Source organism: Manis pentadactyla, chromosome 11 (genome assembly GCF_030020395.1).
Source record: "Manis pentadactyla isolate mManPen7 chromosome 11, mManPen7.hap1, whole genome shotgun sequence".
Lineage (NCBI taxonomy): Eukaryota > Metazoa > Chordata > Mammalia > Pholidota > Manidae > Manis > Manis pentadactyla.
The window spans coordinates 13,228,644-13,245,912 of NC_080029.1; the positions used below are offsets into that span (position 1 = coordinate 13,228,644).

Below are 17,269 nucleotides of genomic sequence, written 5' to 3' on the forward strand. Positions count from 1 at the left end.
AAATAGACCTAAATCAAATTTCTAGAGATGAAAATTACAAGGTCAGATGAAAAATACACTGGATGTGATTAATGGCAGGCTAGACAATGAAGAAAAGATTAGTGAACTTGAAGACACAGCAATAGAAATACCTAAAATGAAACAAAAAAATGTTTTTTAACTGGAAAGAGTATAAGTAAGCTGTGCGATAAATTCAAGTGGCCTAATATATGTGTAATGAGAGTCCTCTAAGGAGGGGGAAAGGTAACATTTTTTTGAAGAAATTATCACTGACCTTCTTTCAAATTTTATGGAAACGGTAAGCCTTCAGGTCCAGGAAGCTCAGTGTAGCCCAGGCACAAGAAACATGAAGAAAACTAAACCAAAACACTTCACAATCCAAATTGCTCACCATCAGTGACAATGAGAAAATCTTAAAAGCCACCAGAAAAAAAGACAATCACATGCATATGAACAAACAAGGGTGATGGCAGATTTATTGTCAGAAACCATACAAGTGAGAATACAGGGGAGCAGTCCCTTTAGAGTACTAGGGGGACAAAAGCAAACTGTGAGCCTTGAATTGCATACTCAACAAAAATATCTTTCAGAAATGAAGGCCAGGTAAAGCCTTTTTCAAACCCACCATGGCTGAAAGAAATCATCATCAGGTGAATTGCCTTACAAGAACTGTTAAAAGAATCCCTTTAGGTAGGTGGAAAATGATACCAGAAGGAAATATGAATCTAGGAATGAAGGGCACTGGAAATAATAACTGTATTAGTGACTATATGGGCTGTTCCTTATTATTTAAATGTCTTGAAAAGATAATAAACCATTTCAATGAAAATAATAACCATGTAGGGTGGGATTTATATCCTATGTAAAAATAAAATGTATATAATAAGAGTAAAGATTGGAAAGAGAAATGGAAGTATACAATTGTAAAGGTGTTATATTATATGAGAGGTGGTATAATATCATTTGAAATAGACTGTGATAAGTTAACCCTAAAGTAACTACCAACAGTTCAGCTCGAAGACTTCAGTATCTGTTTCAATAAGTGACAGAACAAGTAGACAGATGATAAGTAAGGATGTAAAACTCTAGAACAACACGATCTACCAATCTGACTTAATTGACATTTATATGACACTCCATGCAGCAACAGAATACACATTCCTTTCAAGTGTAATGGAACACTTACTAAGATTGACCATATTCTGGGCCAGAAGCAAGTTTCAACAAACTAGAAGGGTTTAAGTATGTCTCTGACCTGCGTCAGGGATTCCCAAGACAATCCTCATGTCAGGGATTCACTAGAAAGACCCACAGAGCTCAGAAAAGCTGTTATACTTATAGCTACCATTTATTACAACAAACAGCTATAGATTAAAATTAGTAAAGTCAAAGGCACTTAGGGCAGAGTCCAGGAGAAACCAGACTTAAGCGTTAGTGGCCTCCTGGTGGGGCCATATAAACTTAATTCTCCCAGCAGTGATGTCGGCCACCACTTCCCAAGTATTGCTAATCAGGGAAGCTCACTTCAGCCTTGGTGTCTAGGGTTTTTATTGGGGGTCAGTTATATAGATATGCAAGTGGCTTTAATTATTCAGTTTCTAACTGGTCAAACTAATATAGTATGGCCCAAGGAGTCTACCATAAATTACACTGTAAATCTACCTGTCATAGATTTTATAAAATCTAACCCAGGCCCAGATGTGTAAAGACATTCTTATTAGGTAGGATATTCCAAGGTCTTAGAGGTTACCTCCTAGGAACTGCTCAAGGGCCAGTCCTTTGTTTAGAATGTGCAGAATTTGAATGTCCCAAGCCTGTTTGGTCTTTACTGTATAGACCATAATGGAATTAATTTAGAAATCAATAACAGAAAAATCTTTGGAAAATCTCCAGGTATTTTGAAGTTAAATAGCACATTTCTAAGAATTAATAAAAAGTTAAGTTAGGAAGTATTGTGAACTGAATGAAAACACGACATATCAAAATTTGTAGGATACTGGTAAAGCAGAACTTAGGAAGAATTTTTATAACCAAATTCCTATATTAGAAAAGATAAAAAGTCTCAGATTTATACTTTAGCTTCCATCTTAAGAAACTAGAAAAGGAAGAGTAAATAAATCCAGTGAACACAGAAGAAAGGAAATAATAAAGATTGAGCAGAAATAAATGAAATAGAAAACAGAAAGACAGTAGAGAAAAACCAGCAAAACCAAAATAAGTGAAATCAAAATATCTTTATTGAGAATTTCAATAAAACTGATAAGCCATTAGCCAGACTATTCAGGATAAAAAGAGAGGACATGAATTGCCCATATCAGAATTGCCTTCACCAGAGATTCTACAGATATTAAAAGGATTCGGGAATATTATAAATAACATGGCACCAATAAATTCGACAACTCAGAAGAACTGAACAAACTACCTGAAAGATAAAAACTGCTAAAGTTCACATAGGATGAAAGAGATAATATGAACAACCCCTTATCAAAGAAATTGAATTTATAGTTTAAAAGCTTCCCACAAAGAAATCTCCAGGTCCATATGGCTTCATGTAAATTGTACCAAACATTTAAGAACAAATAATAACAATTCTATACAAACTCTTCCAGGAAATTGAAGAGGAGGGACTACTTTTTAAGTCATTTTACCCTTGTACTGAAACCAGCCAGAAACATTACAAGGGAACTACAGACAAATAATCCTCATGAACATAGATAAAAAATGTTCCAAGCAAAATTTTAATGAATCCAATCTTACAGTGTAAAAAAAGATAAAACATTGTGGTCAGCAGGGTTTATCTCAGTAAATAAGTTTGGTTTAACATTTGAAAATCAATGTAATTCATGAGATTAAAAAAACTGAAAGAAAAGCCATATTATTCTCATAATGGACACAGAAAAGGGACTTGAGAAAACCCAGCATCCATTCTTGATATACACTTGTAATAAAGTTGGTACAGAAGGGATTTTCCTCAAACTAATAAAGAACATTATGAAAAACTTGCAGTTTACATCCAACTTAATGGTGAAAGACTAATGCTTTCTCCCTAAGATCAGGAATGAGATAAGGATGTCTGCTCTCACCACTTCTATTCAACATTGTACTGGAGGTTCTTAGTGTAGTAAGGCAATGAGGCAATAAATAGAAATAAAAAGCATCCAGATTGAAAAGGAGGAAGTAAAACAGTTTTAATTTGCAAGCAGCATGAAACAGCACGGTAGTCTGTGTAAATTCTGATGGAATCTACAAAGCACGGTAGCAGAAATGATAGGTGAATTTAGCAAGGTTGCAGAATAGAAGATCAGTACTCAAAAATCTATTGTATTTCTTTATACTGGCAATGAACAAAAGGAAACTGAAATTGAAACTACTATTTACAACAGCATAATACATATGAAATGCTTAAGGGTAAATCTGAGAAAAGGTTTGCAAGGCGTGTACACTGAAAACTACAAACCCTTACTGAGAGATGCTTAAAACCTGCATGGCTGAAGGGACATACTTTGTTCATGGGTCAGGAAATTCAATATTGTTAAGATGCCAGTTTTCCCCAAATTGATCTGTAATTCAACATAATCTCAATCAAAATCCCAGCCAACTTTTAGAAATGTACAAGCACATTTTATGCTATGGACTAAATAGCCAAAAAAAGTGAAACGTAAGAATAAGATTAGAGCACTAACACCACTTTCAAGATAAATAAAGATACAGGGGGCTCTTTAGTCAAGACGGGGAATGTTGGCATAAATGTAGACAAACAGGTCATTGCAACAGAATAGAGAATCCAGAAATAGAATCACATGTTTATGCCCATCTGATTTTTTACGAAAGTGTAAAGGCAATTCAGTGGAGAAAGGAAAATCTTCACTGAGCAGTACTGGAACATTTGGATATCTATTTGCAAAGAAGTAGACTTCATACCTTGCAACATATACAAAAATTATTTTAAAACTGATCGTAGAAAGCCTTTGTAACCTTGGATTAGGCAAAGATTTCTTAGATATGAAACCACTGAGATTCCTGAAACCTTTCCATTTTTTTTTAATGTTCAGTTGGTTAAGTGTACATTTCAAGGCAAGAAGATGCTCTGTGCTTAGTGTTTGTGCTATGAGCCTGTCTTTACTTATTGTAAAGATCTTGGGACACATTTGAATGGAAAGTTCTGTTAGGTCTGAATGGGATCATGGTGAAGCACCTAATCAAGTTCTCAACCTGGGTATCGAAGTCCGATGGTGCTCTCTGTATATTTAGGGGCATCTTTCACCTGTAACTACTGGATATTCTTTTTGGTGCTCCATTGTGGTGTTCCATTTTGTCCTTAATGAGAGAAGGCAGAGGGCAGAGAGTCTGCTTCTCTGACAGCTTGTGATATCCTGGGACCATTTTATGGCCCTCTAGAGCAATATTAAAAAAGTAAGCCCCATGAGAAATAACTCACCTGGTTTTTGTACGTTTGATTTTGTTTTTTAGGACTTTGTTTAGAGAAGTTGCCTATTTCCTCTTCTACCAGTGATCTTCATGTGGCCCGGGAACAGGAAGTCATTACGTGCTATGAGAAGGCCGGGGACATCGCACTCCTGTACCTCCAAGAGATAGAAAAGGTAAGTGAGGACCATGTGTTTGTTCTAGTTGATCATCTTTAAAAATTGCAAATCAGATCATAGAGAAGTGGGGTCAGCCTCTGGAAAACCTTCAACCAGTCTGCCTCTGGGCTCAGAGCTTTACTTATATTCTTTAATGCCAAGGAGAAGATGGTGGTGATCATGGCACTTTGTGAAAATAGATGTGTCAGTGTTTAGGACACATTTCAACATCCTGAGAGAGGAAACGATAGTATGCCCTGTAGGTGGCTAATCACTCTTGCCCTCCTGTGCTGAACGGGTTGAACTTCCTTTGCACTTGCATGGACAGTATTCTAACGTGGTGTGCATCTGGGTTTGGGAGGCTTTAGCTCTCTGGTTATGAAAAGGTCTGCTAGGGACTGTCACCGACCTGCTTGGATCAGGTTGTGTGCCTGGAGCCCATCTGGGATGGTGCTCTCTGAGCAGTCAGGGGTTTGCCTTTGGTATGACAATGAAACCAGAGAAAGCAAGTGAGCAAGGTATCCTGAGCTCAGGCACAGGAAGCCGGAGGCCACTTAGAACCCTTATTTTGCACCTTCCTCTCCAACTGTTGTCCTGCCCCGTCACGTTGGGGCTGTTTTCTGCTGCTTGGAAGTAAAGAGATTCGTCTGTTCCGTGTGTCTTTCACGATGTGGGAACTGGCAGATCTGGACGTACTTGTTGTGTTCATTTGTCACCATCTATCCTCCATTGGGTTCTTTAGACTTTCCAAGAGATATATACAGTGTTTTGGGAAAACAGTGACCATAAGATGTTAGATTTTTGAGAAGAAAATGGAGGCCCTAAAAGGGAGGACATACAGGAATTTAGGGCCAAGCTAGGATTAGATTTCAACCCTTCTGACACCAAGTCCACGGCTCACTCACCTCATTACCCCAGGCTGCTGCAAACAAATACAGAATCATGTGGTTTCCCACACCCTTACACAGAAAATGTTCAGGAAGTACTTGACCACATGAGCCATAGCTCTTCCTAGCATGTGGGGGCAGTCTCTGCTTGGGGTTTGATCTGAGGGCATATAGATGACTTCCACATTTCTGGCTCTGGTTTCCAGGATGACTTTTCCGTTATGGGAAACTGCTTTGGGCCTCCCCAGATCCAGCAAGCTGAGATGTTAGCAATGAGAGAGACTGAATGAACCAAACTGTTTTAACTGTTGCAGGTGCTTAAGAAATTATCTGTTGATTGATGAGAAGTCCAGGGGAAAATGACCTTCCTTAAGTAACCACTGGACCTGGTGGACATTCAAGGGTTTTTATGAGGCAGGATAATGGGTGCCATGCAGAAGATACCTGCTTGGCTTCTTTTTTTTAAATTTTGAACTTAAATCACTTCTAAGAATTATGCTAAATTGGGAACAGTCATGTTAGAGAAATAGAAATAAAAGACTGGTACAAGCTTAGATAAATAGGGCTTTGTTTTTCTAGATAGGCAGGCAGCCCTTATAAGTAGAAAATCCCCCACACTCCATTCTTGTACTTGTTCTCCTGGGCCGAGGCAGCAGGTTACCCCCTTGTTTACCAGCCATTCTATAGTGGAGAAATTTCTGGTCACCAGGACCTCTTAGTATTTTATTTATTAGTGTTGACTCTTAACTTCATTCATTAGCGAGCATAAAACTTGGGGAGAACTTTTGAGGACACTGGAGTGCCACGGTACATGTTTTTTCATCATCTGGAACCACCAAATCATGTTCCTGGGGCAGCCCCATTCTCTGAATTTCACTAATAGCAGGTACGTTCAGTGATGTTAGGTTTGTTTCCTTCCTGAAGGGCAGTGACTCTTCAGAAAAAGGGCTGACCTTGGCTTCCCCCGAGGCAGCTAACTTAAGCTGTGGGAGGCAGCAGAGCACAGCAATAAAGCACCTGCCAGTGCTGGGATCCTGTGCTTACCACCTTTTAGCTGTGGGACTTCAGGCGAGTTACTCAACCTCTCTGTGCCACCTCAAGATCCTCATCGGCAAAATGGCAATAATAATTCCTATAAGGCCATTGTAAGGATAAAATGGGTTAACCCCTGCTCTTCCTAATCCATGGCCAGCATACAGTAAATGTTAGTTTTGTTGTCATTATCTATAACTGTGTCACCTGGCAGTGGAATCTTCCCACTGTCAGATGATTTCAGGTATTTAGATTGGAATCTGGAATATTATAAACATACTGTTTTATTAAAAATGTTAAAGAACTTTTAGGGGAATGTTTATGGAATAATTTTTTCAGGAGGATTTGTTTTTTCCTTTGTTGTGCAGAAGCTAATTCTTGCTTGGAGTCCTGATATCATATCTGGGCTCCAGACTTCTGTTCACTCCTGACTGTTTGACCTTGGCCCAATCATTTGCTTCTGTGTATTTCCACTTTCCATTTTCATGGTGCGGCTAATATTGCCTGGCTTGTCGGGGCCAGAGAACCAGTAAGCCATCAGTGTCTTCCGCCCAGTATGACAGGAGCTTTCTATGTGTTATTGTTCCAAACGTGAAATCAGGGCCAAGGAAAATTTGAAAACTTGAAAGCTGTGTCCATTAATAGTTGTTTACTGTTGTCCTTGCTTTATTAGGGTTATACAAAGACATCTAATTTTCTCTGATAGTTTGTCTCAGAAGGGGAAAAAAAGATGCCTCTAATATTGTGCACATAAAAAATTTAATCAAATAAATCTAATTAGAGCCAATAGAATTAGAAATGACAAGGGTTGGCCTTGATTAGTTTATCTTCAGATGGTGGCTTTATACCAACAGTAAATCAAGTTATTTGTCCCTCAAGGAGTTTCTAGTGGTGCAACGATAGAAATAAAGATGACTTCATCCTTGAACATCATAATATGAGCCCTGCTTTTGGCAAATGAAATCATCCTGTCTCTGTCCTTTGCATGCATCAGCCAACCGGCTGGTTATGGCTTTCTTGAGCAGAAGCAGTGCCAGGGTGGAACTTTACCTTCTGCTGACAGTTCATTTCTTTATACCCTATTTTAGAAAAGAAGTTAATGCTAAATTATGGGACATCCATAGACTTTTTATGGGCAGCTTTAGTGCTAAAGTTTTGAGAAGAAACAACTGATCGTCAAATACTGCAGGGCCAAACCCATATTTCCTGTTCGTCAACGAGCTGTTCGCTGGTCAGCATGGGTGTGCCTTGAGTTTATTACATCCTCCCTCCAGGAAGAACTTGCAGTGACACAGCTGAGGTGTTGGATTGAGAGCTGGATTAGATTAAGGTTACTGAGTATCTTGAGTTCAAATCAGATGTCCTAGGAAAAGTACTCAGTGTTGCTGATGAGGTCTGAGTAGTTTGGCTTTAAAATGTGAGACAATATGAACAAGACAGATTCTTCCTTTCTTTCCCCTTTCCAATTCCTACCATGTCACTTGAGCCAAAGCAGCAGGTTACAGTTCATAGCTTAATATAGTATATCTGAGTGAATTACTTCCTTAAAGAAATGGTAAGAGGCTAATTGGCCAGGACGTGTGTTCTGACTTTGAGCCTGCTCTCTAACTAACGGGGATAGGAAACTGCAACACTCTTAAAAGTGAGTTAGAAAAGTCTGGAAACCAGAAAAGAAACATAGCTTGTTTTAATTTTCAATATTCCTGGTCAGTCTTTGCCCTTATAATTTTATAGCACTAAAGGGTTTATATCTGTCTTTTTTCATTCAACATTTTGTCAAAACTTCTGAGTGTTTTCATGGCTATATAATATTTCATTAAGTGGATGGCCTCTGTGATATGATTAATTTATTGTTGGGTCTGAGCTGTAGTTATATATAATCATGCGATGCCAGCTTCCTTCAGGTCACTTCTTCCCTTGTTTTGCATTGTTTCCTAAGGGAAAGTCCCAGAAGTGGGGATATTTGTAGCATTCTTGTTAGTATACATTGCATGTACAATTGTGTGTCCAATTGCTTTCTACCAGTCATACTAGCATCTTGTACCTTTGGCGGTACAAAAGGGTAATAGTTGTTTTGCAGTCTTGACAGAATTGCTTGACAGAATTATGTAAAAGTGAGTTTCCTGATTTGTTTGGTGAAAATGGTCTTGCAGTTTTAGTTGTCATTTCTCAGACTATCAGGTTGAAATTTTTTTGATTTATTTGCTTACTAGTTATATTTCTTTTGTTTTTTAAACAAGTTACATTATTGAGAAGTAATTCACGTACTCTATAGTTCACCCATTTAAAGTGTTTTCAGTTTACCCATTGAATTAGACAATTCAGTGGCTTTTAATATATTCACAGAGTTGTACAACCATCACCAATATTTAATTCCAGAACATTTTTGTCACCCCAAAAGAAACCCTGTGCCCATTAGCAGTCATTCCCTAGCTATCTGCCATATCCCCAGTCTCTATAGGTTTGTATATTCTGGGTATTTCATATAAACAGAACCATACAATATGCCATCTTTTATGCCTGGCTCCTTTGGCTTAGATAATGTTCTTGAGATTCATCCATGTGACAGCAGCATGTATCAGCACTTCATTTCTTTTTGTTGGCAACAGTGTGCCATTGTATGCCTATACCACATGGTGTTTATCCATTCATCATTTTATCATCTAAGAGTTGTTTCCAGTTTTTGGCTATTACAATAATGTTACTATAAATATTCATATACGAGATTTTTTGTAGACTGATGTTTTCATTTTTCTTGGGTAAATACCCAGAAGTGGAATTACTGAGTCATAGGGTAACTTTATGTTTAACCTTGCTACATTTTTTTTTGGTTATAATTTTTGGATGTAGTATTTCTTCTTATAATTTGGTTATATGTATGAATATGTTAACTCTTTATCTTATTTGTTCTGAATGTTTTCCTAATCAGTAATTTTCCATTTTTAAGTTGCTCATAAACTTTAAATCTACATATAAGTAAATCTGATTTGTTTACAGATTTCAGGAGATTAATTTTATTCCCAGATCTTTTCTATTTATATTGCTTTGTGGATAGGATCATTATTTTTTTCATTATATTTTCACATTTAGCAATGCTTTTAATTTTTTAATTTACTTTATTATATTTATTCATTTTAAAGCTGAAATATTTAAACCTCTCTATTTTAAAAGTTTAAGAAGTTTTAAACTAGTTTCCATATTTTTATGGAAACAACTTTTAATTTCCAAATCTTGGGATTTATTTTGGTGTATATTTGAAATGACTCTAAATTAATGTTTTTCCCAAATTTCAGTGCCACCTTAAAATGATCTTATCTCTTTCATATTTTCTTTTGTATATTGTAAGTCATTCCATTAAAGTTTAGACACAACAGTAAGTTCTGACTTTCCTATTTTGTTCTGCTAACCTTTATTTGCATCGGTATGACCCTGTTCAAAAGTACTTCTTTATGATGGGTTTTAGCATCTGTAAGGATTAGTAACTACTTATTACTCTTATTTTTCAGAATATCCTTTGTCTTTTTCTGCTGATACTCCTAGATGAACTTTAGAATAATTTTGATGGGTTTTAGAAAAATCTTATTATGATTTGGTTGAATTTTCATTAATTCTGTACATTAATTTAGGGAATTGTTATTTAGTCTTTTCTCATCTATGACCGTGATATCTGTCCATTTTGGAAGACTTTTTGTTTACAGATTTCAGGAGATTAATTTTATTCCCAGATCTTTTCTATTTATATTGCTTTGTGGATAGGATCATTATTTTTTTCATTATATTTTCACATTTAGCAATGCTTTTAATTTTTTAATTTACTTATGCAAACATTTATTGAGTGCCTTCTATGTTCTGCACACTGTGCTTGACATCGGGGGCAATAGAATGAATATGCCACAGAGCATATCCTTAGGCAACTCAAGATCTCATGAGGACCCAGGTCTCTACCAGTGAGGAGCACTTTGGTGGGAACACTTAGAGGCCAGTGCAAGCCCAGAGAAGGGTCTTAGACGAAGCCCAGGGATGGCTCCTGGAAGAGGTGACACCTGAGCTGAATCTTGGACAAGGATAGCAAAATAGGGTTATTAGCTACAGTGCTAAACTCCTCTATAAAAATAGAGCAGATTTTTCATTTTTCTAAGAATACAAATATATGGTAGAGGAATGATTTTTGTTGTTTTTTCTTCCTTTCTAATATTTTCCATCTTATCCCTGTCTTCAACTTTATAAAAGAGTGTTAAAATATAAAGATGGTGGAAAATATTCTTATTTTGTTCCTATTTGAATGTAACTCATTAATGCATTTCTATTAAGGATTATAATGCTTATATGCTCATTAAGTATCTCATTTGCAATGCATAACAATTATGTATGTGAGGTATATATTGATATCCCATTAGTGTGAGGACAGTGAAGATCTGAGAAATCAAAGGAGTTGTCCTAAGTTCACACTTACTGAGGAGTGTCAGAAGCAGACCTGGACCCAGGGTCTTTTGGCCTAAAGTCTTTGTTTCCTGCTGCCTTGCTACCATGCTTCCTCAGTCACTGGGTGTGTGCATTTGCCAAAGCAGGATGCACTTGTTAAGGATACTTGTTGGCAGTCCTGTGTTGGGGAAGTGCTTATCCACAGAACAAGTGGTGGCTTTGACGCTGCCAAACAATGCTCCTGCCCAGGCCCATGTGTTAGGGGCTGTTTGTGAAGAAGGGATTAATGCAAGGGGCATAAACTTCAGGGTAAACCCTAAGCTAAGCTATTCCCTCGGTCTCCTGCCTTGCCTCCTTCCCATTCTTCCCATTTATAACCTAAAGCCTCATCCTGGCAGCCTCTTGTCTTTTGGACTTCGTTCTGCAAGCAAACACAGACTGACAGGGCAAAGGGGATGAGCTGGAGTGCAGAGTCAGGTGGGCCTGAGTTTAACACCAGCCCTACCACTTGCTAGCCACGTGATTTGGGCAACTCACTCAATGGAGCAGTCTTAGTTGCCCCTTCCCCTTCAGTAAAGAGAGGATAATAGTGTGTATCTGAGAGGGTTTTGGGGGGGGGGAATAAATAAGATAGCTTATGTGTTTATATACTGTCTAATGCATATAGGTTACTTTCTTACTGCTTTTTTCCTGCATTTCTGATTGATCTTGCAAATTTATTCATTCATTCATTTACTACATATATTGAATGCTTACTCTGCATCATACACTTCAGTGGACACTGGATTCATTAGTAAATTAACTAGATGTAGCCTCTGACTCTGTAGAAGTTGCAGCACCATGGAGGGGAGATAGCCAGTAAGCAAGTAAGAACACACCTTGATAAATGCAATAAGGGAATAGAAGAGGATGCAATGAGAGGGAATAATAGAGGCAGGCGTACTTTATCTTTTTTATTTTTTTGAGGCAGGCTTACTTTATGGTAGGTGGTCAGGGAAGGCCCTTCTGAGAAGTTGAAATTAAAGTGATATCTGAGAGGTGAGAAAGAGCATAAGAGTAACATCATCCAGATTGTGTTACAAAAAAAATCAGATTGCTTGTGGAGAGTGGAAGGGAAGTAAAGGAGCAGAAGAGGACATGGAGACTCCATTTAGGAGGCTATTGTAGAACTCTAGCAAGAAGTGATGGTAGCTTAGATGAAGGTTATGGATGCAGAAATGGATAGATACAAACGTATTTGAGGAATAATTAGGAGGGAGGGACATGGTAATAGGTTAGATATGAGAGAGTATCAAGGTGTCAAGGATCACTCCCCAGTGTCTGATTTGGGTGGCTGTGTGGATGACATTATTTATTAAGATGGAATGGTAATAGAGATTTCAGTTTGGGCCTGAATCTGGACTCTTTAGGAGTGTAATCATGCCTGAAGTTTTCCTGGGGGTGGGAGTTAGGTAGCTTTTGTTTCAGGAAGACATTCTAGGAGTTAGGAGAGAGATTCCCAGAAAGGGCTTGAAGATAAGCCCCATCCCTAAGGTCCAGGTATACTGACCCTTCCTAAGACTAAGGCTGGACCAGAAGAACTAAGAATTTCTCCCTCCTGCCACCAGACTTATAACAGACACAGCACTAAGTAACAAGTAATAGCAGAATGGTGCTGGGAAAGGGATATGAGCATGGAAAGAGACTCCCTGTGTAGCACAAGAATACAGGTACTAATGAAAACAAGATGGAATAGAAACACTGAGAAAAACTCTGTGGCATCTCAGGTCCCACAGTAAACACAAGTTAGCAGGCCACTCCTTGAGGAATTTGACATCTATGGTTCATCGGAGGTAATTATAGAAACAACAAAAGTCCAACCTCAACTGCTGACTAGATTGACTCAATCCCTACTAAATACAAAAGAATAAAAATAATAGTTATGGCAGACTAATCATCAGAAATTAAGGCCTGATAGAAGAGGAGGGGTGCCCATTTTAAGGTGTAGCTATTATCTACCTCAGTTGTTTTTCTATACACAATCTTCAACATTAAATTTAAAAAGAGAGATAGATGCACAAACAGGAATAAATGAACTATTGTGAAGAGCAATGAACAAAACCAAACCTAGAAGTGACCCAGGTGTTGGAATTATCAGATAGGAACTTAAAAATATCCATGAATATTATATTACACGATATTGTGGAAAAGGTATAAAACATGCATGAACAGATGGAACGAGATGGGAACTATTTCAGTGGAGAAATGTAAACTATAAAAAAGTAAAACTGAAGTGCCAGAAATAATAAAACAGGACATAAGAGATGAAAAACTTTTTATATGGCTTATTAGAATACTGGACACAGCTGAAAAAAAGAAAAAAAAACTTTATGTTGAAGATAGGCTAATACTGATTATTTGAACAGAAACACAGAAGGAAAAAAAGAAAGAATGAGGGAAAGAAACAGAACAGAGCATACAAAAGCTTTGGAAAAATATCATACACATATATGGTGTCCCAAAAGGAGAAGAGAGAGAAATTGGAACAGAAGAAAAATTTGAAGAAAATGGCTGAGTATTTTTCAAAATTACTATAACAAGCAAACCACATATCCAAGAATCTCAGAGAACCCCAAGCAGGATAAATACAAGCACATACTTAGACATATCATCAAACTGTTGAAAACCAAAGACAAAAATCTTGAAGGCAGCCAGAGAAAAGAAACTAAATACAAAAGAATAAAAATAATAGTTACAGCAGACTAATCATCAGATATTATGCAAGCCAGAAGATACTGGAGAGGTGCCTTTAAAGTACTGGATAAAGAATTCTAAAATGCCTTTCAGAAAAAATGACATAAAGACTTTTTTTTTAAGGACAAATAAAAGTTGAGGGAATGCATTGCCAACAAATCTGCTTTATAAGAAATGTTAAAGAAGTTATTTGCAGAAGAAAATAGATCCATACAGTGAAATCAAGATCATCATAAATGGTGACAATGAGGGTAAACACAGAAGATTTTCTCTTCTAATTTCTTTAAAAGATAATTGACTGTCTAACCCAAAAATAGTAACAATGCATTATGGGATCCTTAACATAGAAATAAAATATTTGACAACAGCATAAAGGGATGGGAGAAGAAGTGGAAATATACTGTTATAGGGTGTTTATACTATATATGAATTTGTGTAATATTATTTGAATATAGGTTGTGGTAAGCTAAAGAGCTATGTTGTATAGCCTTGGACATCCATTAAAAAATAATAATAAAACAAGAGACATAATTAACCAGTCATTAGTAGAAACAAAATGGACTCATTAATCCAAAAAAAAAGAGAAGCAGAATGAGAGAGAAAAAGGAAACAAAGAATGGATGGGACAATAAAAAACAACTAGCAAGATGGTTCCAATCATGTCAAAAATTATATTAAGTGTAAATGGTCTAAACAATTAAAAGAAAGAGATTTTAAGATTGGATGGAAGACTGGTTTGTAAGACCTAACAAAATGCTATCTGCAAGAAAGCCGTTTTACCAATTTTACCAATAAGAAAGCTGAGCTTTAGAGAAGTTGTGACATACTCAAAGTGGTGGAGCTGGGTTTTGAACCCAGAATGGCAGCCTGACTCCAGTGCATTCCTTTATACTACAGATCTGAATTTATAGGTTGAGAGTTCCCCCACTGTGTTCTAAGAACAGTTGACACAGAATGATGACTGGCAGAACAATTCCTGGTAGATTTTGTAGACTTCAGGGGAAAAAGGATTGTTCTTTGCAGATCATCTACAGGGAGAACAGCAAGGCTGGCTTCTGAGTTCCCCCCAGCAACTTTTAGTGTCAGAAGACTGGAGTATAATCTACCATGTTCTGAGGAAAGGAAGTGTGAAATCCAAGTGTCATATTCAGTGAAGTTTAGAGGAATAGAAGCAAGAGACAGACATTCGCAAACATAAAAGAATTCAGGCCTCATAACATCCATGATCCCATTTGGCAATATTCTCCCAACCAAGAAGTGATTCAAAATAAGGAATTCAAGAAACAATAAGTGCATTTTAATACAGAACTGATGTAAAACAATTATGGAGTAGAACATCATTTTTAGGAAACTTGGCAATATAAAAATAGTAAGATAACAAAAGTAGGAGGTTGATGAGAAGGCAAGGTAGAAGGTAGCATGAATGTGTTAATTTCCTCATCTTTATTATGGGTCAATAAATGTTGTATAAAGTTGAAATGTAAAATGTAAGTAAAAGAATGACCTACTTCTCCCCCTCCATTTTGTGTCTCTATCTCTTTCTCTCTTTGTGTATATGCGTACATACATGTATATATATATACATATATACATACATATAATAAATATAATATATTTTTAACTTTAGAGAGACCTTTTATGAACTATGTGCAAAAACTCCACATTTTTCTAAAGTTGAGTGATTGCTTTGGTCACACTTCAGTTTCTCCTGTTAAATTAAAATTAATTTTAATGTAATGGTTTAAATTTAAAACTAACATACATAACACAATTTCACTTTTTGTAAAATGGTATTTATCTTTCTCATCTTTTGGTACATATGCATAGAAGTCACTTGAATTATTGTTCAATACAGGTTAACTGGTTATTTCTGTGGTGGAATTTTGAGATGACTTAACTTTCTTGTACTGTACTGAATTGTTTTTGCTTTAAAATAATCCCGGCATTAAAAAAAATTAAAACAATTTTCAAAAGCAAATGAGGGAATAATTTTTTTAACAGTTTCAGTCTTGAGCCTCAAAGTGGAGCTGTCAAGGAAGTAATTGGATATATGAGTCTGGGATTCAGCAGGAAAGTCTGGACTAGAGATTATAAATTTGGGAGTTGGCAGCACATAGATGATTTTTGAAGCTTAGAGGAATGGATGAGATCATCTTGAGAGAGACCTAGGAGGGAAAGGACAAGTACCCAGGACCGCACTCTGTACGTCTCCAACACTTACGAGGAGGCTGGGGGAGGAGCATGCAGTAGAACCAAAAGTGATGGCTCCCAGGGGTAGGAGGAACACCTCCCTCTTAGCACTTGCAGAGCCAAGTGCTAAGTCGGGAAGGAGCCAGGCTGTTTTGATAAGATGCTGAGATGTAGTCAATTCAAATGCAAGGGTTGCCCACCACTTGGATTTTATTTCACAGCGTCTCGTTCATTGTGTGCTTTCTTCTTTTCTCTTTCCCGAAGCTTGCAAGTTAGAGAAGCAGCAGTTGCTTCAACTCCACTTGGAGAATAATTTCAAGACATCTAGGATGTTGGGGTTTGGCTAACAGCTGGGTCTTTGAAGAGCTGGTGACTTTCAGCAAATGTGGACAGCACGTTTGGGGAACACTTGTATGGTTTTTAAATGGGCCACGGTAGCTTCTGTTTGATAAATGCTTTATTTGGCTTGTGAGTTTAAAGAAAGTAGCCTCTGTAATAGTAGATACATGTTTACACTTCACTATAACCCCTTCAACTTGCAAGTCTTTCTCCTAATTAGCTGGTAGTGTTTGTTGAAGGGCTAAAAATGTAAACCATTAAAACCTTGTTATCTGTTGACAAGAGGTCCAGTTTTCGGAGAGAGTTGCTTAGGTTGTTTTCTGCCAGCTCTCTCCTTGAGGGTAAATGGCTGCTGCGCAGTCCACAGGCCTCAGCTTTGAAGCCTGGAGAGTTGGCTCTCCCTGGTGAATTCTAGGGCCAGTGCCAATCACGGCGGTGCTCAGCTCTTGTTGGAGCTCGCCAGGCTCACATACGGCTGGAGCTGCAGTCAGCCCATGGGTGAGCCTTGGCGAACCTCAGCTGTTGGGGGGTGATGACTGTTCCTGCCTGTGCCCAGGACCTGCTCCCTTGTCACCCGGCCTCTCTGTCAACTCCCCAGCCTTCAGCACAGCCACTCCTGCTCTGACGCCTCTCCTGGTACCAGGTGCTCACCCGTGCCCTTCGCTCCTCAGCCCCAGGGCCAGCAGGGCTGCGCATGCCCCTGGTTGCTTGGCTGCTCCCTGTCTGATCAAAGTCATCCTCTCTGTTTTCCTAACCCTTGCACTTCTGCACAAGTCCTCTTGCAGTGATGTTTGAAGTTGATTTTTCAAGTCGTGCAGCACATTTAGAGATAGGGTTTGAAGGAAGGTGGCTTGGATGTGGATCTGATTAGTTTTCCAATTTTCTCCCCTTCTAGGTAATACTTACTAATATTCAAAACAGAAGCCCTAAGCCTGGCCCTGCTCCCCACGATCAAGAACTAGGTTTTTTCCTAGAAACAGGACTTCAGAGAGCCCATGTCCTCTATTTCAAAAATGGGTAAGCCTTCTTCATTTTTTAAATCAAGTTCCTAAAGAAGGAAAATAGCCTTATAATGCTGTCTCC

At 37.8% G+C, this 17,269-nt stretch overlaps 1 protein-coding gene across 5 annotated transcripts in view; it reads left to right on the forward strand.

Annotated features, from left to right (window-relative positions):
- The window catches only part of TTC7B (tetratricopeptide repeat domain 7B), a 245,701-nt gene that overhangs the window by 57,294 nt on the left and 171,138 nt on the right, over positions 1-17,269 (forward strand). For all 5 annotated transcript variants that reach the window (XM_036882090.2, XM_036882091.2, XM_036882094.2 and 2 more), the window contains 2 exons: positions 4,471-4,601; positions 17,082-17,203. In XM_036882090.2, coding sequence (XP_036737985.2) covers positions 4,471-4,601; positions 17,082-17,203 — 253 coding nt within the window. The remainder of the gene's footprint in view (positions 1-4,470; positions 4,602-17,081; positions 17,204-17,269) is intronic.